Below are 24,520 nucleotides of genomic sequence, written 5' to 3' on the forward strand. Positions count from 1 at the left end.
ATTATCATTATGTTTTTTGCACATTTTAGTGTTCACGATTTTTAATAGTAATTCACTTCATAACAATTAGAATATTGTGTAATCACGACTCCCTCTTTATTTCGCTCGTTTATATACCTATTTACTTTGCGACAATATGCGCCAATTGTCCAAATGTATCGTAGACGACGTGCAGAGTAGACGTTAGTAGAGCATGAGACAACATTGATACGACTGTATTTATATTATTGTTATATTTTGAATTGTTAAACAATTTCGAAAACGTGACCCAACAGCGTTCCTGCGGTTACCAAACCGGCAAGACGTCGCACTCGAGTCCGGTAGATGTCAGCGTCGGTACGCAAACAGTGTGCGGTGGCGGACGAATGCGGCGACGAAACGCGACGGCGGCGCGCCCGGGCGCCACTGGGCACCGCGCGCGCCGGCCATGACGAATTGAACGGCTATTGGCCCGGCTCCCACCACCCCGCCCCGCACGACGAAGGCTCTCGCCGATTCCGTTTTAATGGGTCTTTCCGCGGCGCTCTTCCCCCCCGCCCGACGCCATCCACCGCACCGTCGTCGGCGCGCCGCGCTCTCTTGCCGCGCGCCGCACTGCAACCCGTTTCTCTCGAATGGCGCAACAAAAAGCGAACGGGCGACGAAAACGGGAGATCCCCGCGAGGCGGCGGCGGCGTGTACGCGGCGGCGGCCTTCGCGGTGGTGGGGGGCTTTTTCGAGCGCTCGCGGCCCGAGTCACATGGCACGTTCGTGTGTGCGCGCCAGTGACGATCTGATTGTCCCGTCGTTAAGTCGTCATAACCACTTAAAGCGCATACACGGACGAAAATAATAATAATAACAATAATAATAATAATATTGTATAATATCGTTAAAACCGAAAATCGCGGATCGTCGAGTCCGTCGTCCCTCCCCGCACCGAAACACCGACTTGCTCTACTCTCGTGCATTAATATACATTTCGGAAAATTCGTAAATTAATTTTTTTTTTTCGTTTTTCTCAAGTGTTCGCTGACCACGGTTCGGGTTTCTTTCCGCGTTTTTATTATCAATTCGCGCGGCATACACATATATATATATATATATATAAATACACATCATCATCGGTCGTCGTTAAAAATTTTATACTCTGCTCGTAAAAACCGCGGGCGCGCGCGCGAGTTTTACGACCCGTCTGGATATACGACGACGACAGCGAGATGACCCTTTTTACGACAAATTAAACGGTTCGTAAAGCCGACAAAAAGTGTTTTCGTAGTGAGTGTGTGTGTGTGTGTGTTTGTGTGTGCGACCGTACAAGCGTGAGTGTGTTTTTGTCCGCGTACGTGTGCAATATCATTTGTACGCCTGCACCGACCCGCGAGCTATGCGATCTTGACGAAACATCATATTCGTATACGTCCGTAAATGTATGTCACAATCACCGTTGACTGCTGATATATAAGAAAAAAATATAATTTTCTGATAAAAAAAAAAAATCGCCTTTCCTCTCGCCCGTGTGAGCGGACGAAAATTGCAAACGGAAAAAAAAATATTTGAATAAACAGTCTCCGCCGCAAGATGAATTCGTATTTCGAACAGAGCGGTTTCTACGGTGGACATCACCATCACCAGTCGTCGTCGGCGCACCACCACGACCAGAACGCCGTGGCGGCCGCGTACCGTTTTCCCATCGGCCTGGGCATGTCGCCGTACGCGTCATCGCAGCATCATCACCATCACGGGCTATCGCAGTCCAGGGCCCCGCAGGACAGCCCGTACGACGCTTCCGTGGCCGCGGCCGCGTGCAAGCTCTACGGCTCCAGCGGCGGCGGCGGCGGTGGCGTCGGTGGCGGTGGCGGCGGTGGCGGCGGCGGGGGTGGCTCCGGCGGCGGTAGCGATCAGTCTTCAGCGGCCGCCGTGGCCGCGGCCGGCCTCAACTACACGAAGACCGAGCCCTGCGTCGGCAAATCGGACGCCGCTGCTGCGGCCCACCAGAACGGTTACGCGTCGTCGCCCAAGGACGTAGTGTGGCCCGGCAACGCGGCGTCCGCGGCCGCCAACGGGTCGCTGCTCCGGCCCAACGTGTGCACGCCCGAATCTCGCGTCGGCTACGGGTCCGGCAACAGCGTGTCCGGCCTGGACGGCGCCGGCGCCAGCCCGAACTCGGCACGCAACTCGGCCGGCTCGCTGTCCGCCTCGTGGAACACATGCACCGGCATCAACAACAACGGTCACCAGCAACAGGCCCTGCAGCTCAACCAGCAACAGAACAACCACACGTTCTACCCGTGGATGGCCATTGCAGGTCAGTCTCTAGGTACAGACACGAAAAAGAGTATTTTTTAATTAAATATTATCTTTCACTCGCTTAAATCTTCTTCCCGCTGTTTCCGTGTATAAAATAATGAGACGTATATAAATAAATATACAATATATTGTGTATATTTGTAATTATATTGTATACGACGCATTATTATATATATACTTCTATAATCGCCAATAGTGCATGCCACGAGAACAAAATGTTACTTATAGATTTTTTTATATTCGTGTAATTATATACATAAAAAAAAACCGCATCAAAATTATCGTTATATAATTATAACTATGCTAAATAGCACAATAATAATAAAAAATAACTGTAACACTAAAGTAGTAGGTATAGGGGAACAAAGTACTGTTTTATTAAAATAATATTTACGCAGGACTATAATTAGACTATGTCTGCACCCTAACAACGCTCTAAAAATGTCCGGTAGCGATTTAGTGTTTTTTACGCATTTTAATATTTTTCTGATGTCACGGTAAAATTATAGTTTCAAATATTTTCATAATTAAATTGCCGACTGTATTTCTATATAATATTTCAATCACACACGTAGTAACTGGATTTTCCTTTTAATTTCGAACACAAATTTCAATAATAACTCTCGATATTATATTTATTGGCCATATAACTAATTTTATTTAAAGACGAATATAGTAATGTAAATCGACGATAAAAGCTTTGATTGTCGGATTTAGTATGACATTAAAAAATATTAAAAAAAAATATATTAATGTACAACTTTAAAAGATGTTTTACCTCTTGTCACTTAATTAATCATATACATTTTATATCAAACGTAATTATTCAAGAAATAAAACAACGTTATTAAACAATGTAAATTATGTATACATATATTATAATCTATACATTATAGTTTATGTTATTATTATTATTATCATACTTGAATCGATCAAGTATTATAATTTATACAGTTTTAATTTTTTGAGTGTTTCTCATAATCTTTATATGCGATTATGATGTTTATTATAAATTCATTAAATTATATATACAACATTAAATTGATAATTTTCACTAAGGTAGATATTCGGCGAGTTAAAAAAATATTGATTGATGATTATAATTTAGTATTCATATCCTGGCTTGATTATGTATACATATATTTATTTTTAATAAACAACTGATTGCTATAGATTTCCTTTCAACGGTAAATCGGACAATAATTAATTTAACCACACTATACAGACCATATACTCGTATATGGTGTATTCGATTCAATTATTGCCCGCGTAGCATCATACATATTATAATATATCTAATATCTATAAATATACAACGGTCTTGTAATCTTAATTACTAATTATGTAAAAAATATATTTTAATTAGACACTTGGATAGATGTGTATACCTATATATCTCTACACGATATACACAAGTATAAATTATTCTAGTCAATATAAATTTGTATTTGTACAGTATATTAATAGGTTTATTATGTTGATGTGTGCGGTACAACAAAGCGTTTAATGTAAATTAAATAAAGTATTAAACATTAGGTACACTCGTCAAATAAGTAGGTATATTGTGTATAATTTTTTTTTGATTCAGTGCAGCACGCGTGTTATTCTGTAATTCTGTATCGTATTTAATAATTATCATCGTTTAGTCCATTTGATGTTGTCGAGTATGTTCATTTCTCCAGTGGAGTATTTGGCTTGAAGAATAAAAAAAAAGAAAAATGCGATCGCTAATTAGACGTAAAAAAAACTACACGTGTGAACCACAATAAATGAACATACGTATATTGTGTATACGATGTGCATACATACATAATATTGTATTATTAGCAACACAGTTAATACGATTGCTGATTACCCGCGATTGTAATCTGAGCTGCAGTGTTTTCCGAGTCGTACATACGCGTACGCTGCTGCAGGTACATTCTGTATTATATTATTATATATACACACATCGGTGTACGTATACCTGATGTTTATAAAATATAATATATAATATACATTATACATTTATGCACGCGTATATAATAATACCCATCTATAGGTACACCGTACACGTTTTTGAGAGCGCACGCAGTACGGAAAAGATTCGCGAGTAAAACGTCGTCGTCGTCGTGTGTATCCGCGAGATGACCCTGCAACAATGTCGTACATATATAAATATATATATATTGAGTAAAACACGCATATTTAAAAAAAAAAAATAAAAAAAAAAATTGCCCGATATGTACACCTATTATAGTTAGCATACACTTACGTGTATATACATAGTATATGTACGATATTATTTTGTTATTACATTATATGGAATACTTTTCTCCTTATTTATTTATACACACGCGTACGCGTTACAACAATATAATAATGCGTGTGTATTGTAATATATATGTTATATGCTACGTGCACAGTTATTTAAAAGGTCATTGATTTAAGTGTGTGTGTGTGTGTGTGCGTGTGCGTGTAAATCGCCGGGTAGGGTAGACACACGCTTCGTTTTGATGGGGGGAAGGGGGAATTCGTTCACGGTGTAATCAATGTGCGATTTAGCCCCCGTATGTATACAGAACGCCGTAATAAATAATATAACATCGTACGCATCTTATAGGTGGGTATAGTGGGCACGTATAATATAATTATAATCGTACGGGCAGAGTCGGATAGGTAAGGAATCGCGAGTAACGTGAAAAAAAGATTTCATCCACTCGATAGTGGTGTTTAAATATATTATTTGAATATTTAAGACTATATATTTTTATTATTATTATTATTATTGTTTTTTAAGGCTTTAAAATCTATATTATCATTGCAGGCCTACAATGTTTATATATTGCGTATATGAATGCATGTTATATTATAAAGGTACCAGTTATGCCTTTATAGTATAGGTATATTTTTAAATAAATACCAATGACAGTACCTGTGTGTAAAGATGTTGGTATATATTACGGAAGTTCTCAATTTGGGGTTGTAGGTTCCACGCGTATTATACGGGACTTTCTATTTCGTCCCGTTAACTGCTCGCATACTCGCTGATCAATGGGGGTGCGATTTCCTAATAAACTTTTCCGACAGAAGTTTTCATTCCGTTTGCTGCAGTACGTTATAACAATTAATATGTAACTTTTTTTAGTTTATAAATTCGAAAAATTAAATTTATCGGTAAAAGTCATCGAATATGAGGGTATCGATTGATATTTTTAACACATTTACACTCAAGTATATGACTGTCGACTTTACGACATACCGCCTTGTTATTTTATCGTCTGTTCGTTAAAGTGCGCGTATATAAGATAATACGCAATAAAATACATCAATGTATTATATTATTATCTGTGTGTCATGGTATGTACGATGTTATGTAATGATAACGGAATTTAGACAGTTTTTTTTTTTTTTAAAGAGTTGATTATAATATAACAATATAATAATGATGCCTCCGATGTGTTACATATTATATTCATGAGTATATATAGGTATACGATTACAGAGCATAATAACATTGTAATGCGGCCCTATTTCATCTAAGTACTTTTAATCACCCTAGGCGTATACGATACGGTTAATATAAATAATTATGCACGCGCTCGTAATTGAAATTGACGAACCAATATTTATATACATTTGTTATCTAAATTTCCACACTGATAACTTTACCACACGGCTGTTTAATTGTACTTCAAACAAACGAATAAACTATGTGTATAATATTATAAAATAATACAAGTTTATAATATACTGCAACATTAAGCCTATAAAATATAATATAATATATATATATTATTATAATGAACACGGAGGAACGAATAATTATCGTCACTTGATAACATTTCAAGCGACCTTATACATCACTGAAGCTATATCCATATCATAATATATATTTTTTTCAATTTCTTTTTTTCGTATCATGTTTTTAATACACAAGAAAACGAATTCAAAGTGGCATTAGGAACTGTATACATATTATATCACTAAACAAAGAAAAATAATACACGATTTACCTACGTATGATCGTATTATATTGTTAAATATAATAATATCATCTATTCCCGAACCAATTTTTTTTTTTAAAAACACCTATACAGAGTTTAACACGATATCTAAAATTTAGAATAAAAAATAAAAATATCTATCTACCTCCTTTAAATACATACTTGATGGTGGTGGTAGAGAGTTCAAATAGTATAATATAGTAATAGAATTTTCCACCGGTAATCTAGAATTATATGTGTTTGTGTGTGGTCAGGTCACGCAGGTTATAAACATTTTTTTCGCGCACAATTTTAGAAACATATTATAAACAATATTAGTGTGTTCCGAGTGAAAACATACGCAGTGAACATCAAACGTTTAACGTGTGTGCCAGAGTATATAATATTTTTAACAATAATAATAATACATTAAAATAGTTTACTGGAAGTTGTGTACCGCAATTAGACAAAAATAGCTGTTTGAGAACATAATATTATTTATAATAAACCTAATATACAATTCTAAAGTTATGGCAAATTACATTTATACTTGCAAATATGCATAGTAATATTATCATAATAAGTATAAGTGTAACAATAATTATAAAAAACAAAATAATATAAAGGAAATTGTAATGTAAAAATGCATTGGCGTGATTTAAATTTTAAAAAGTGCAACAGTCTAACCTTGGAATTTGAAAAAAAAAACACTGAAAAACACAATTTTTAATTAAAGTCATTAGAGAAAACTACATCCGCAAATGTATTCTAAATAAATTCATCCTAATATAGGTATACGAATTTTATAGCTCGAGTAACATTAAAAAAAAAAAAAAAATAAAACAAATACCAAAATTTCAAGGTGATAATTTATAAATCATAAAATCGATAATTTGTTTATTCGGTGTACATTTTTTTTCTGTTTTACACGTACCTCGTTTTACTTGACACGATAAAAGTTAAAAAAAATAAATATAAAACAATGAGAACGTCACCGACACCTCGTGAGTCCGATGATATCGCCGGTATATCGCTACATGACCGGACAACCATTATGTTTTAAACAACGTGGCAATAAAAATACGAGTCCAGCTACTGCTGCAATAATAACACGAAACGCATATTGCGTCTTCATAACACATCATCACGACTATCGAGCACGTGGACTACCGCGGTCTCGTATACATATTATTTTACACGACGAGATTGCAGCGCTAGATATTATTTTATATATATTTTTAAATATCTATTCCAAGACGTATAGACGCATCATCGCTTGTATAATGAAACAACGAACTGTATAATGATGCTGACGGAATAAATATATATATATATGCATAGAACACGACGTATTATGACTTACAGCGGTGTATATAATATGGTACCGCGGTATCTCTTAAGCCTACATACATTGTAAACCTATATAATATCATATGATATAACGACCGCGTTCGAGGTGTTTACACCATTCGATTCGTCCGTCTGCAGCGCCCGCAAATATAGACCTATAGTGTCTCGTAGATTCGTAGATAGGTATATATTATACGTAAATTACAGTTTATAAACGTATGTGTACATCATATCATAATGTATAGATACGCATATTATTATTATTATTATTATTATACGATGTATTGATTATGGCGGTTCATAACAAATTACCGTGCAGTTCTGTCGCGCGCGCGCGCGCGCGCGTGTGTGTTTGGTAATATTTACAGCGGTTAACGCCATTATAATAAAATATTACATCGCGATATTATTATAATGTATTTTGCGAATACGATTATAATATGCATTTTGATTAGTGACGAATTCGCGCAACACGGTGATTACTGTTATTATATACTTATTACCTATTGTACGTGTATCGCGGCTACTTTATGTAAATAGTCGATATCGTATGTATAACATACAGCGATTGGGTGTGTGTGTGTGTGTGTGTGTGTGTTATACAAATACGCGTTTAGGGAACGATTATGATTTACCAACAAATTAAAACTCGCGCTTTTCCCCGCGGTCCTGTTTACCTATATTATAATAATATATCGTTCGGTTAAAAACGTGTAGCATGTATACATGGTCGTGTCAACGAACGTTATAATGATAATCATCGTATTCCGTGTACGTGTATAATGTGTATAATATACAGAATGATCTTTTTTTCGACGCAAGACCTTCAATTATTTCGGAATGCTTTTACAATATTTTCTTTGCTTTACTTATTCAGATTCTGGAACCTCTGGTAGGTATGTGTGTTAAAAAATAATTGTTATCCCCTGCTTTGCTCGTAATACATGTTATAGGGCATTAGTATTATCTTCACCGATAAATACGTGGCTTTTAATTCATTGTAACGGTATACCTATTATCCTACAATTATCGTATTCAAAACACAGAACATGATTTTCTTAATATTATAATTCTGGTTAATAGCTGATATCTTTATACACGTAAAAGTCGTAATAGATTAAATTAAAAACTGTAAATTTATATGTATTTTGGTTGTAAAAGTATGGAAATATTTTTACCATAGTTATTAAAGTGCTACTTATCAAAATATAAATAAATTATCTGGGATGCTGCCAAACTGTCAAATGCCGAAACGATATAAGCCCTTCAATCAATATATATATACAGTTCACGTTATCTCTATAGGTTGTACATCTATAATCACTTTAAAAATAAACCCAACCTAAATATCGAGACAATGAATATGAAACTGTCTCATTTTTATATCAGAGGTTCCGCACAATACTTCAGTCTCAAGCTCAAATATCCTCATCGAGTATACAATATTATCGTCTATAAATCATCACTTACTGATATGACGCTATAATGTCTCTTCGATGGATTAGTATAAAATAGTAATAATTTAGTTACACAAAACAGAGATCAGGTCAAAAATAACGTTATATGTTATCGACAATACCAATTGTTCCAGTTACTTTAATGGTATAACTTTAAAATGTTATTAAAAGTGATTGATCGAAGGATATTAACCTATACATTTAGATAATAACTTACAATAAGCACCAATAAAAATGTATAAGAATAAAAATATAATATATAATAACATAATCAATAACCATTTTGAAAATAATTAAATCATTGTCCTTTATGTTATAAAAGATTTATAAGACCAATGTATCACAATCGTAAACATTTCGAAGCGGAACAATGATAACATAATAAATATAACAATATAATATACCTACTTTTGCGTAAATACTATTTTAATTATTTCAAAAAAATATTAATTTTTTAATGATACTTTTAAAGCACAAGTGGGTGTTACATTATACATATATTATAATATGATATACTCGAATATCATCCCCGGAGACCTCCGACGGAGGCAAAACTGTTACATAATACACAAGCATTGAATGTAGGTACCTACCTAACGGCGGTTTACACACGGTCAGAATAAACTGAAATAGTTTTTTTTTTTTTTACTATAATCATAATATTTAACGACGGGTTTACTTTTATTATTTAAACACGCGCATTTATACACCTCTTGAAAAAAGCGTTTACTTGTCTAGAACATATTATACTAATACAGTAACACCGTATCACCATACAGGCCGTTTTTATACTATTCCAATAATAATAATAATAATAATAATAATAGTAACCTTTTCATCTCGTCCTCGCGAATTTATAATATTCGTTCGTGAACGATTGGTAAATTTAAAACTTATACAGAAGTTACGAATATTGTTAAATTCTAATAACGATTTCTAGTTCTAATGTGTGTTGCGTATATAAAGACATAATTGACTCGCGGTATAAATTAATTGATTTATAAATCTTTTTTTTTCATCATCATAAACAGCAATCTTATTCCGTTATATATAATATACTTTAATATAAAACCGATTTATTTTCAATAGGTACCTACTTTTTATTATTAAATACTGAAACGTATTATTATTACGAATTTGTAGGAACCGTGTTCATATACATACGACAGGGAATGGAAGTATAATAGGTTATTAGCGAGTTTTTTCTATTAAAATTATGCCGCGTAGGGATGTGAGAACTTTGTCCAATATAGGCAATAGGTATTTACGTTACAAATTACTACCGTTTATACGAGTGCAAAGTTTATAATATAGTCGGGCGTTGGTACGTAAAAAGAAACATTATTCGTTTAGGTACCTACATGAAATACTTCCCGCGATTATTCATAAACGCCATTATTAATTGCGCATATTAATAAAATATTGCTATAAATGAAATACACAAACATGCGCGTTTACGCCGTACTGCTCCAACTATATCTATATATAAATAGATCATATATTGTAGGAAGTGTAATATTATAAATTTGCATGTTTGTCGTGGGTACATTCAAATTCAATGAGTACAAATATATAAGTGTGTGTGTATATATATATATATGTGTGTGTGTGTATAAAACTGTAAAAATATTGTTATTATAAATTATTAAAAAATTGAGTCGACTTTTCGTTTTTACCACTTTGGTTGTGCAAGTGCACGCTGCACATATTATACAAAATACATTTTTTGTCTTGAACGTTTAAAAATGTTAATATTATTTTTTGACTGTAATTCGCGTGTATTCCATATGGAAATATTCCTTCCTGAGCTCGTAAGTAATATAATATAATCCGTGTGTCTAGACTATATATTATAACACAAAATATGACGTAATGAATTAATAATTGTTTAAAAATTCAAAATTGTTAAAACAATACATTTATATGAAATATTTTAAGTAACTCCGTTCACATTGTGTACACGGCTATTTAATTATACGTTTTAAAACTGCTCGTGCGTAATATATACATGTAAGTATATCGCTTATATACCTATATTATTGCCGGGGTCTTATAAATTATAGTTGTACGACGCGACGAGGAGATTGACTCTAGACCGATATACGAAAATAAGCAGACGCTAACAGTATGTATAATACAAGTATAATATATTATATAATACAGTGTACGCGCGTTAATGACTGTTTGACACGAATATTTATAGGTCCAACGATTTCGTCGTGATATCTCGATAGAAAACGACTGACGGTGAAAATAAGTCTAAATGTACTCGGATGTATATAAATATCAATTATAATTTTTTCCTCGTATGTTTATTTCGTCCTCGGGTCCTACAAAATTCTTAATTTTTCAATCGGAGATGATATGTTCGTTTCGATAAATTACATAGATACTATAATATCCTTTTAATTCCTGCACTATGTTTGCAGTCTTAATATTTGATTTTCTTATTGTGTTAGCGTCGAAGTTATCGAATAAAAACGACGACCATGAAAGAACTCAGTTATATTTAAATATTAAATTTATGCCGTGATTTTCTAGCCGGGAACGAAAATTGTCGAGTGGGTTTTCGCCTTTTTGGTGATTTTTCTTGAATTCTTCTTAAATGTGGCCATCTTATGTACACGGAGATCGCCGTTTTTACTTGCCAAATGATATCTGACCTAGCGGGACCGAAAGTGATTTCGCGAGTTCTTCCGACAGGTCTGCGATCATCAGGTGTATCGTACGACGACGCGTAATGATGTTATATAACCGAAGACTGTTACAACGATATATAAAGTAATAATATGATAATGTTATGACGATCATCCATTATGGGCGCGATCAGCTGTGCTGCGTGTGCACGTATGCCAAGGTCAACGGCTGACCCAATTGCCGGGCCATTACCCAGAGGGTCGTAACGCGTTTTTAACCACCCCCTTACCGCGAGCGTTATAGTTATATGTGTGTGTGTTATGCGTAATACGTATTAAACGAAATACTATAAATCGGTGATGGCCGACGACCGGTTAGGGAGAGAGAGTAAAAACTAAAAACGCGAAAGAATCACAGTTTTTGTCCGACAGATGACGCGTTCGCGTTTCTCGTCGCCGCGAGATCAGGTAGAATGCCGATATATTATTTACGGATGCTGTGCAGCGGTCGCGCATCTCATCATCTCTACACGTAATAATATAGGTAGGTACACGGCGCAGTAACGATAATATCGCGCGATCACTATAGTATAGACGCCGCCGACAATAAATTTAAAACGAATCAGATTTTCAGAAAAAAAAAAAAAACAAAAATAAAACCCGTCCGGGCAATAAAATACTAGGTATTATATGATTATAGTATAGGTATAGATAGGAGAGACGAGAGCGCGCGCGCATAAAAACGGAATCCGACGACGCGCGGACTTTTATTAGCTGTTAACGGAGCCCCCGTGACGGCGCGCGACGATAATCGTCCGACAAGCGCCTACTCGCTATACGTGTTTATTTTTTATTTTTAAGTTTATACCGTCATTATTCGACACTTTTATTATTTTTATTATACCAGTCGGTTCTCCGCGTCACGGAACTACGGTCGCCGCTCATTTATATACACATTAGTATACCTATAATGTACCTATTTATACGAGTGTAATACACGTACGCCGCGTAATTCGGTAGTAGTATTAGTCGTTGATGTTGTAGTAGTTAAACCGCGATAGTATTATTATTATTATTATTATTATTATTATAGTACCTATCTCTTTATAAATTAATATATCGTACATTTACGTGTACGTAAAACGATATGCAAATTTGCACATTATACCCGCGCGCGCGCGCGCGCGTGTGTGTGAAGTATAATTCGCGTTGCCTGCATATCATAAGTATACATAAGATATCATTATGATATTGTATAGTATAGACGAGCGACCATCGCGGTACAGGTGCAGTAGCAGCTATAAATGTAACGTATATATATACACAGTATACACACACCACGATGTAGTAACCGGTGAAATATGGCGGCCGCGAGATCGATTTAAAACGACCTGATATTATATATTATATTATACACACGTATTAACAATTGTATTATTATAGTTACTATATTAGATCGACGACAGATGACGCCCATTAAAAATACACAACCTTCCTCAACGAGCAAAACCTTGGATAAATTTTATTTTATTTTACACGACACGTTTGGCCAACTCGTCGACAATGAGTACACGACACAGCGTATGTCTTACGCGCTTATATCTAAAAGAAGCGTTTAGATATTTTAAAAGGTCGCTGATACAATAATATGTAACACCTACTCCTTTAATGTGGTAGTATGCACTGCGGTATAATTTAGTTACGAAAATAAATTATACCATATTATCTCATGCCATCAGACCATGCCATGCAATTCTGTATAATCGTGAAAAACTAATAGATCTACAAAACCTAATATATTTATATAATATACATTTAGTCTTCTGAGGCGATTTACCAAACAATGTTTGTTTCTATACGCAGGTAGTTTCTCGATTAAATCTTTTCGTATGTTTTAATTCAATTTTTATGTTTTATCAAATTTATGTACGCTGGAAAGAATATAATGGCCTTTTAATCAGTTATCTAAGGTTACACTAACGTCACTAACACAGTTTTCATATTTTTTTTTCGGTATAGACCACATCAGTTGTACGTCATCGCAGTCGAAAATAATAAATAGATTGTACGTTTAAACAACATCGCCAAAGGGTTTAATAGCTTATCATAACATGCATTTGCATAAAATATCTTTCTAAAATGTACGCACATATATATGTATATACACACTACACGTATGAACGGGAGGTGCCCATTTATTATTTTTAATCGATTTTTGTTTATAACTGAATTACAAACATTATGAAGCTGAATTATATACCTACGTTTAAATGTGTATAATGTTCACAGCTACGTTTGAATTTAGTTTTAATATTTCCATTGTTGTATGCAAATATGTTGAGAGCGTACAACAATTCATTAAACAAAAAAAAAAAAATTAAATTAACAAAGTAGCCACACATCAAAAACTATAGTATAACTATATAAATGACCTGAAAAAATAATTAAGGAAATAATTAAATTAAATTTGATGAATTATACTCGTGTATATAAACTGTTAATTTACCTCTGTGGCTCAGCCGTTAGACGAAGCACGATCATATAATACTTATGTATTGTTATTCATATATGTATCAATGTATTCGGTGTTCTGCAGGATTCCCGAACGTTTATTCGACAAATCTGGAATCACATAATATAAATATTAAAATATTTGAAATAATTATACGGAACTCGAATTATTTATTTTATGACAAAGGCGTGTAATATAATTTAAATAACTTTGGATGGGTAACAGCGAACTCTGTCAAAAATGTTTATAATCATTTTTTAACAAGCTGCATAGCATTATCGTGTAAGCCGTTTGTCATTATTGTTATATCATATTCAAATAATAGTATAGGTTGAATATCTATATTCATAAAACAAAACGCTTTTCGGACGTATAATTTACGGTTCATAATAAACCTACGGTAAAAACATATATGTACACGAAGATGGCCGCGGGACCATGTAAAATAGATATTTTCGATTTACAATATATTACGTTATGATATATGATATGTTTTATAGGCGAACGTCCCGTCGCGCGTCTATATATATAATATCGTATACGAAATAACAAAGCGGTCTCTACTCGGTTTGCGGCCATAGGCATCTAACACACACATGCGCACAGGCTCGCGCAACCTCTCTCACTCTCTCCGACAGACACATACACACACAGACACACATACATACACAAGCAAATAGTTGCGATTTCGTTAAAAATTTTAATTTTATCCTGCCGAGTACACGTACCAAAGCTGTACACGGTATGGGTGTAATCCTCGCCGTCGTCAGTGGCTCGTTTTACAGGGTCACTCGTAGATACTTATAAGTGCCTTAGTTATAATATATATACATATATATATTGGAAAAACGCGATTAACAATACCGACTCGGCCTTAGACCGTATGGATAAAATATGACGTAACGTACTTATATAATATTCACTGGCACGAGGCGCACCTAAAAATGTCTCGTTTCGAATCCCCAACAGGTCGTGTTGTACATGGAGCCCACAAAACGCGCGCGCCCGTTCGTTCACATATACAACATATACAATTGTAGGATTTATTGATCACTCTTTCCCGAAATATAAACCGCAAACACACACGCATACACACACTCACACGTTTATAAATACCCTACATATGCGCTTTCGCAAGTTTTCCAATGCGTATCGCCGCAATCCTCTTTTGGAGTCCGGCCATAAATCCGTTTCCATAACCACGACGGCGGCGGCGGTGTACGTTCGCTAATAGGGTAAAAAAGGAAATAAAATTCCCACAACGTCCGTCAAGTATGAATCGTGTGACGGGGCTCTGAGTACAAAACGGAGAAAAAAAAGAAACAATAATAATAATAATAATAATAATAAATAAATAAATACTTTGTTTTAACGATTGTTGCTGTATTATATGTATATTAATACCTATCATATTTATGTGTTGTGGTGGTAGCGGTCATAGCGGTGTAAACCAGTCGAACGGCGGGAATGTTACTCGGAGCGGAAAAAAATGGAAAATAATATTTAAATGTAAAAAAAAAAAGTATACTCATATAATAATAAATAAATAACTAACAACTATGCAGTAATTAAACTCGCGACTCGACTACAACGATTTATTACACGTTTTCTTTCTTTTTTTTCTCATTTTTATGTTATTGCTTTCGGTTAATTGCTTATTATTATTATTATAATATACACTGATATTATTAAACGGCGTTTTAAACGTTCGTAAATGGCGTGCAAATAATGAAATGTTGTTATAATAAACCATCGCGCGTTCTGTACAGAGTGTATCTAATATGTTAGTTTTTATATATATATATATGTTATGCCGACTTCTATGTCGCTGCCAGTTGCCGCCGACGAAGTAAACCTACCTATATCATTAATATACTTGCAGTATTTATGCATCCGAATGAAGTGCACGAGAAATGCACACGACTCGTTGCGTGCACCGAACCCGCGATATAAATATATATATATTTTTTTTTTTTACTGTTTTGCTATGCGTTTTGTTTTCGTATATAGTTTTGGCCAAGTTCATTTGATTGTTTAATGTCATATTGCAAGCTCGCTGTATACATCACTGGTCAAGGGTCAAAATTATTATGTTGGTCGTCAAACATATTATATTATTAAATGTTATACCGCGTGTGATATAACGCGATAACATACGAGTACGAGAGTCATATTATATACGTGAAATGGTGGTGACACGTTTCGTTTCAAGTTTGATGCGTCGACAACACAAAAACAAAAACCGTATCTAACAACAAAAAAAGCATCGTTCAAAATACGTTGTGTGTGTTTGTGAAACACGGGAACGTGTTAAAACATGGTCAGTTATGCAGTATAATATTATAATATATACCTGTATGATATAGGCACACCTACGTAGTTAAAACATAGTAATATACGTGCGCGCGCCATTAAAATCGATAAATACACGATGAGTGTAATATATACATGGTAATTAATTCGTATAAATATGTGTTTTGTGAGCGCCGATTTAGATGTGGCGCTATTAACTGTTTATCGAATCATCGCGAAATTAATATTACTATACTATAATACTACTATTACTACTACTACTACTACCAATGCTAATACTAGTAATACTACTACTACACTATTGTTTAATAACGATGGTTGATAATTAATAACAACATGCTTTATAATAAATTGGGAGGTAATTAAAATTAAAAAAATAAAAAAAACAATTTTTCTCGGTATCTATTTAATACATAAATATTATTCTGACGATCTCAACTGTTTGTAAAAAAAATCTACCCAACAGCTTGAATGCAGATAAACATAAATCGTCATAATATGTTTTGAATTTTTCGTGTCAGTTTTTTTTAATTTAAAAGTTTTTATCAACAACAATATTGACTAGCAGCAATGTCTGATATGATAAATTATTATAAGTTTATTATTTTTTTATTAATCACAAAGCGGCTTACCTAGTGACTAGTATCAAGCTCCATAACGAAACGTGTGGCTTCTGAAACCCAAATAGGTATACGAATACAATAACACCGCTAGGGAATAATTACCACCATATAGTAGGATATTCATTGGAAACCTGTAGCAATCCATCAAATTCACTGATAATTAAATCGAAGGTGCGCATTGTATAAAATATGTTCTGAAACAAAAACGTTTATTACGGACGTGATTAGAGTTGTATAATATGTGTAGTCGAATAGTTTACATTACATTACTTATACGAGTATTATAATATACGATTGAGACAATCCGTGTTTTTCTTATAATAAATTATATCCGAGAGTGTATACTCTATATACACTCTCATGATGGGAACATGGAAATCAACTAAATAAGATTACTATTAAACGCTCATGATGTATTGCAATACGCGGCCGTATGCAATGTATAATACTTAATATAGTTAGGTATATATACGGCGTGTACCTATAAACCCATGTGTATATTAAAACAGCTTATATAATATATGTTACTCAAAACCGTGGTACCTGTATATAACATTACGGATAATTAGATGTTCGGGCTAGAAGACGAATTATTGTTAAAACAATACTTTTGTATGTTAGATGAAAATTCAAACGTACCTATTTATACCTATATTCATAAACATTTTAAGTTAACCAAAAATATGTAATTGAAGTATTTTCGAAAATCGCTTGCAAAATACGACGTTTTTAATTAATATTATTAAATAACTATTAACGAAAAAAAAAATTATTGCGTTAAAAAGATCTAAGGTTAATCAACTCTGTATAGAACGTTGATAATTAGGTTATTTTGTGTTATTGAATTCAGTAGCAAGTTTTCGAGACGTTATCTTTATTAGAATTTTAGTAATCATACAATATGTATACATAAATGTAAATACATATGTTTAATACACACATTGTAATAAAAATACATATACATAATACATATAATAATATTATATATCTATAGTGTTTTCAATGGTAAAAAGATTCTTTTTTTATACTAGCCACCGCGTGCTTTATAGTATATTATATCACGGCATATTATTATTTTTCACGTACCTAATAAATATTAATTCAACAGTAATCGATCAGCGGTATATAGATAGAATATAGATTTCAAAATAACTATTACATTGTATTGCATACGTCTAGATCGTCACGAAATGTACGCACGTCATTTAACATAATATAATCTATCAAAATGCATATTTTGATGGTATCACCTCTTCGTCGTCGTTACGACCAGTTTTCGTCGCTTTCGATATTTACTAGAAACAATAAAAAAAAAACCTAACTCGAAGGCGCCGACTACGCTGCCGGTGAAATCGTTCAATTATTTTCCAATAAACACGATGAATAATGTACAGCATAATATAACCTAATAATCGCCGAGCGTTAGAATTTATAATACATATTATATACGTGCTCAAGCTAATATAATACACCGCGAGCATATTATCGATTTAAAACGAGAAATTTATACGGTTTACACGCCGCAAAAGGGTTTACGATGTATGCAAACGGACTCGGCGTGCAATAGATTTCCGGCAAAATTCATGAGCGCGCGCGGCTCAGTTATCGTTAAAATATGCGTACAAATAGCGTATATTAATTATAATTATATATATATATATATAATATAATTATTACGGCCGGGCGTCGGACGGCAGCAAAATGGATTATGTGCGATTATATTTAAATTTGTCGCTTTTCCGGCGTGTCAGGCAGAATTGAATAACGAATTGCAATAATAATAATATATATATTATGTTGCCGAACATGTGTGTGCAGCTGCAGTAAGCGGTCGAGCGTTTTTCGAGCAGCGCTAAAAGCCGAAAACCCTCTCATAATACAGAGTGATTATTTAATCGCGAATCAGCCGATACCCCGGCAAGACTAAGAAGTGTTAAAATCGTTTTAACTTTGAGAATAAATACTGCAGTTTTATATTTGTCTATGTAAGAGACAAACAGCTAGCACTATATTAGTTCTTAAAATGATAAAAAAAAAAAAACACGACTGATAAAAGAATTTCTCATATTTCCTAAAATTTCCAGTTCGTCCTGTATATGTAATTATCATTTTCGTATAATGTGTGCAGTAAAATTTTCGTAATCCAGTCATGTATCATGTAATACACCCGCTTCCGCGGTCAAACGACGGGCGAACGCGAGTGTACCCTGTGGTACGCGTCGTATTTGTATAGGTAGGTGGACGTGACGTGCCGAGGCCGAGGACCTTTTTCCGACCATGTGTGCGAGCGACGTGTGTATGTGTGTATGTGCTTGCGTGAGTTCCGACCGAAGGACCGGAAGGAAGGAAGGAAGGAAGTGACCCCAATTATACGCTCGATGTGCGTATGTGTGTGTGTCACACAAACATGTATATATTATAATATTTCGTTGATATTTCGTTGATATTATACTATGAAATAAGAATTAAACTGTATAATATGCAGTCTCAAATACATCCCAGAAACGCGCAGGAAGCGTGTATGATCCGATACATGGCGATGGCGCCGTAAACTCGATAAGAGTTGGGTTTATAAATGTCAAGAATGGAAATTATCATCAGCAGCGGGTCATCGAATCGGCAGCGCGCAGCCGAAAAGTTTTCAAACGTTATTATAATATTGTACGTATATCCTTGTTGTTTTAACGTGAACCTCGTTCGGGTCGAGGACCGCGCACGCGTCGGTAGGAAAACGGGATTTACTCGATCGCATAAACACCAAATGTAGAAGATAATATATTATTATAATCGACAAATTATATTCCGGTTGACCGGTATATGGTGTAAGTCTCCGATGCCCGGCGACCACTTGGTGTTGAGCAAACAGCCTTATCGTTCACGCGCGGTGGACTTCCGAGGAAAACGATATTATATGCGCATAAATATAATATATTACAATATACACGAGTCGGTACATATATTATTATAACGCAAGAGAGTGGACAACGGTCACGCGGACGAAGATAACCACCGATGCCGCTGCCACCTCCTCTTACTATGCCCTAAATCTCTTGCTTGCAATAACATACGACTTGTGTACGTATATTAATAATAGTTAGTATAAAGCATATTAGACTATTATGCAGTGTGACCCGTTCTCTTGAAATTCGTGTTCCTGTTGTTCATTGCCGCGGAGGTCGAATTACGACGAAAAAACAGTACACGTAATTTAAATATTATAATATAAATTAAATAATAATAATACTCAGTATCGGTTTACGTTTTTTTTTTTTTTTTTTTTTTATCGTACGTAACTAAGTAGACACTATTGATCTCATTATTTATCTTGGATTTTATAGCCTATAAAATAATGAGAGTTAAGTGTATATTATTTAAGCAATATAATGTAATATAAGATTTATCTGAAATATATTTTTAAGATTCTTACGACCTACATTATACACCGTTTAGATATGTTTTTAAAAACTATTTATCAAATGTCGCAGCATAGAAGTTTTTTATGTTAACCTATACTAACTCGCGTGCACGATCATAAAACGTTTGCCAATTCATATAAATATCGAGTAATTGTTTAAAATCAAATCACGTTTAATATAAAGACCAAACCACAATATAAAATATTTCATTCAACGGTGAGTCGGTTATTAAGACATAAATCTACCTAGTCGTTATTTTTAAAAAGTTATAAAAATAAATTTAATTTAATATTGTTTCTTCGAATAACACAATACCGTTGTCATTAATAATTAATACGATTAATACAATAATAACAATTATAATATTAATTACGATCTGATTTTCCTTGACACGTTAGGAACATACACATATACACCGTTCCATATAATGCAACATAAAAAAATAATATTGTACAATTTATAAGTATAATATACTATATAATTTATAAATAATTAAAACGCAAATATATGATTGGTTTGCGTTGATAAAGATGGCTACTAAATCCGTCGAACACGCGACACATAAATGTAACTACATAATAATGCGATGTAAAATAATTATAATAATAGTAAAATACCATAGTAATATTATGTTTATTTAATCTTATTATTTATTATAATAAGAATAGATCATCTAGGTTTAATGAGCAAAAATGTGTAGGCGCCATTGATGTAATGTTTTTTTCTGTTCGTTATCTCGTTAACAATAACAAAATATAGGAATTTTTTTGTTTTTGATAACGCAAAATTACAACGCAATTCACGCATTTCATATAACTTTTATACATGTATTCGCACAACGTTATTAATTAGCAATTGTCAATGAATTAGATATATGTGATTTTCTCGTTCGCCTTGATCGAATCTGGTACGGAATTGCTCTCGTTTATCGCATATACTAGTTAAATGGTGATCATACGATATTTGGAAATGTATGCATACGAGTATTTCAAACCGGTAGTTTGACGGCATGACGACGGTTGAGCTTCGGTAACCAATAGCGTATCTAATTAAATATTGTTCGATTTTCGTTCTTAACAAATGGTCTTAGAAATAATTACCCGATGAGAGTATAGTGATACGCGAAAAAATTCTTCCAATTAACGATAAAATGGAGAAATAAAAAACAGTCTAGTATAGTTATTTTTTACGACGATATGTATAATACAGTCGTGCGTGAAACAAATTGCGAACAATACAGGCGTTGAAGAATTAAAAAAACGATAATTATTATAGAATGAAATGCTTATAATATTATTATATAGTCGGCGTTGCTTTATACACGCGTAATATTATGTATATTTTACGAGAATTTATATTACACGCGAATGACCTATGTGCGCGCGGGTGGCAGTGGCGGCGGCGCTTTCCGGCGGGGTTCGGCACCGCGGCACGGTGTGAGGGACGGTTTCACCCCTTGAGGGGCAAAATGGCAGGGCCCGGCGGCGAGCGGCTGCCGGACGGATATTTAGCATGCCCAGGAGACCCGTTTAAATCAATATAAGAAACCCTCTTATAACGTGTATACAAACATGTACACATACATTCGTATATATGTATATATATTAGTGTGTATAAATCTCGCCGCGCGCAATATAATATATTATATGTATAATAATGCATAAGCGTACGCGCTATTCCGCGAGCCTGGCGAGCTTAAACCACGTCGTGTTTGTTTTCCGTTAATGAGGCAATAATAATAATATAAAGATAATAACTGACTCGTGGTGGCGATAATTATTTTTTTTTTTAAGCGTTCACCTCGAAGATATCATAACGTACGAGTTACGCAATATTTTAGATAGCTACATAATAGGTATATATAGGTGGCGAACGGTTTACGAAAACTTAAATGAAACAAATTTGCACTTACCGACGACGGTGATGGCGTTGTACGACGGTGATGATTCCGGCGCGGACGCGTTCGACGAAATGCGACGCATTTCGGCTCGGGGTTTAGGTACCATGACATCACACACACACACACATACACACATATGTGGGTACGTGCACTGTCATCGGCATTATTGTACGTGTGTAATGATAATACACACACGCACGTCAGGCAATAAATAACGTAAAGTGAAAGTTTTCAAAGGTGAAACTCGTTTTCGGCATCCCCTTTGTTTGTCTTTTGGACACCCTCAGGTATATAATACTATGTCGTATCCTCACAATAGACACCCGGGGACACCGCCATCATTGCCACTGCACGCGGTGCCTGCAGCAATGGTATATATGTACATGCATACATTGCGAACTCTGGTTGCACACGCATATATATATATATGCTCATTTATGTGTAGGTATTAAAGGTAGGTCTGGTACACGTACCCCTAACCACGGGACCCGTTGACAATGCCTGGATTTCGATTCTGTACGCTCCACGACGACCGCCAACACCAACACCGCTGCTCGCGGGAGACTCGGCCGACTAACCAAACAGTAGCGCACGTTAGACCTTGAGTAGCGTGAAATCGGTTTTACAAAAAAAAAAAATATTTAAAATCCGGTAGCAAATATTTCGACACATTTTTGTTCTCGTATTTTTCTTTTTTTTGTACTCGCACTTTTTTTTAATGCGCCGCTGCAGGACGTCTTATTATATGCTCTGTGGTCATTTGCAATCAAAATAACGTTTAAGAATTTTTTTTGTGTGCGCCCGCAGACGATAAACAATTTATATTCCACAACCTTTTTTAAGGCACACCCCGAAAACCACTATCGACTATGCTGTAAACGGTTCCGGTGCGTGATGTATAATATATATATATATAATATTAGTTATATAATCGTAAATAGGTACGGGGTTTAACTATACAGGATGTGCGTTTATATACCCCTTTACTCGTGTATACGAGTATTTAAAACATAAAGAAATCGTTGTTCGAATGCTCATAGAATTACATTATTTATTAGTTTATTACAAACGAGTTCACCTATATATATATTTATACCGTATGTACGCATATGTAGACGGTAATTATTTCCTAAGGCATTTTAAAAAAATTTCAAATAAAAAAAATGTACCTACTAATTCTTTTATACATATTATTATTATTATTATATAATAGTTATTAATTTATTACATATATTATACGTTTAATGAGACGGTCGTATTATATCGGCACCATCGACCGCCTATAATGCCTAAACACGAAAGAATTCGTCAGGTCGCGATAATAATTAACAAGTACTAAAATAATACCAGTTTATACGACTGCGCACTCGCCCCGCGCAGTCTACAATATATTTTATATTATAGGCATACAATATATAGGATGTGGCGATCGGTAGATACCGGCGGCAAGGTAAACGTATACTGAACAATCGTGTTTCGTAATAACATTGTACACTATTATTTATTAAGCAAGCACCTCTATGTACGCACCGAGTCTATTTTATAGCAGTGATTTATGTGATTATTCTGGATAAAAGCAAAAATTAATATACCCAAATGGCAAAATAAATTCGTTGTAATAATAAGGGTCGAAAAAAATTTTCACACGTCTTCAGAAGACTTATTTGTTTACTTAGTATATTCGCGTAGATAAAGCGTTTTATTATATTTATTTTTAAGCCAACCCACCGCGTTACCTAACGTTTAAAATTAAATTAAAAAAGAATTTAGTCTAAGTCGTATGACTAATGATTTTAGCCGTGTAGTTATACTGTATTTAATTTTTTTTCTTTTTTTTTGTCCCGCGACCGTACCTAAATTTCAAAATATTATAATATACAGTGTATAGAGGTTAGCGAAAATCGAATGGCAAAAATGTTTTTTGTATTACAAACTCGTTTTTGTTCTATCCGACCGCGTTGGGGGTGGGAGAATTACTTTGGGCAATACATCACCGGTAACATCTCAATTAGAAAGAAAGAGAACCGTCCGTTTTTTCTTCCCTCGCCGCCACAGTAAC

At 34.4% G+C, this 24,520-nt stretch overlaps 1 protein-coding gene and 2 long non-coding RNA genes across 6 annotated transcripts in view; 1 reads left to right on the forward strand and 2 right to left on the reverse strand.

Annotated features, from left to right (window-relative positions):
- The first annotated feature begins 769 nt into the window (after nucleotides 1–769).
- The window catches only part of LOC113550881 (homeotic protein ultrabithorax-like), a 239,016-nt gene continuing 215,265 nt past the window's right edge, over nucleotides 770–24,520 (forward strand). For 3 of the 4 annotated variants that reach the window (XM_026952825.1, XM_026952826.1, XM_026952824.1), the window contains exon 1: nucleotides 770–2,299. In XM_026952825.1, the coding sequence (XP_026808626.1) occupies nucleotides 1,561–2,299 (739 nt within the window). In that variant the 5' untranslated portion in view covers nucleotides 770–1,560. The remainder of the gene's footprint in view (nucleotides 2,300–24,520) is intronic. The other variant, XM_026952827.1, reaches the window with a different exon arrangement.
- On the reverse strand, nucleotides 3,340–14,092 carry LOC113550884. The gene is made up of 3 exons (XR_003405085.1): nucleotides 13,962–14,092; nucleotides 4,099–4,421; nucleotides 3,340–3,983 (listed from the first exon to the last, which is right to left on the reverse strand). It is a non-coding gene; the product is annotated as an uncharacterized LOC113550884 (long non-coding RNA).
- LOC113550883 lies at nucleotides 14,203–22,525 on the reverse strand. Its single transcript, XR_003405084.1, has 3 exons — nucleotides 22,474–22,525; nucleotides 17,155–17,339; nucleotides 14,203–14,319 (listed from the first exon to the last, which is right to left on the reverse strand). It is a non-coding gene; the product is annotated as an uncharacterized LOC113550883 (long non-coding RNA).

This window comes from Rhopalosiphum maidis, chromosome 2 (assembly GCF_003676215.2).
Source record: "Rhopalosiphum maidis isolate BTI-1 chromosome 2, ASM367621v3, whole genome shotgun sequence".
NCBI lineage: Eukaryota > Metazoa > Arthropoda > Insecta > Hemiptera > Aphididae > Rhopalosiphum > Rhopalosiphum maidis.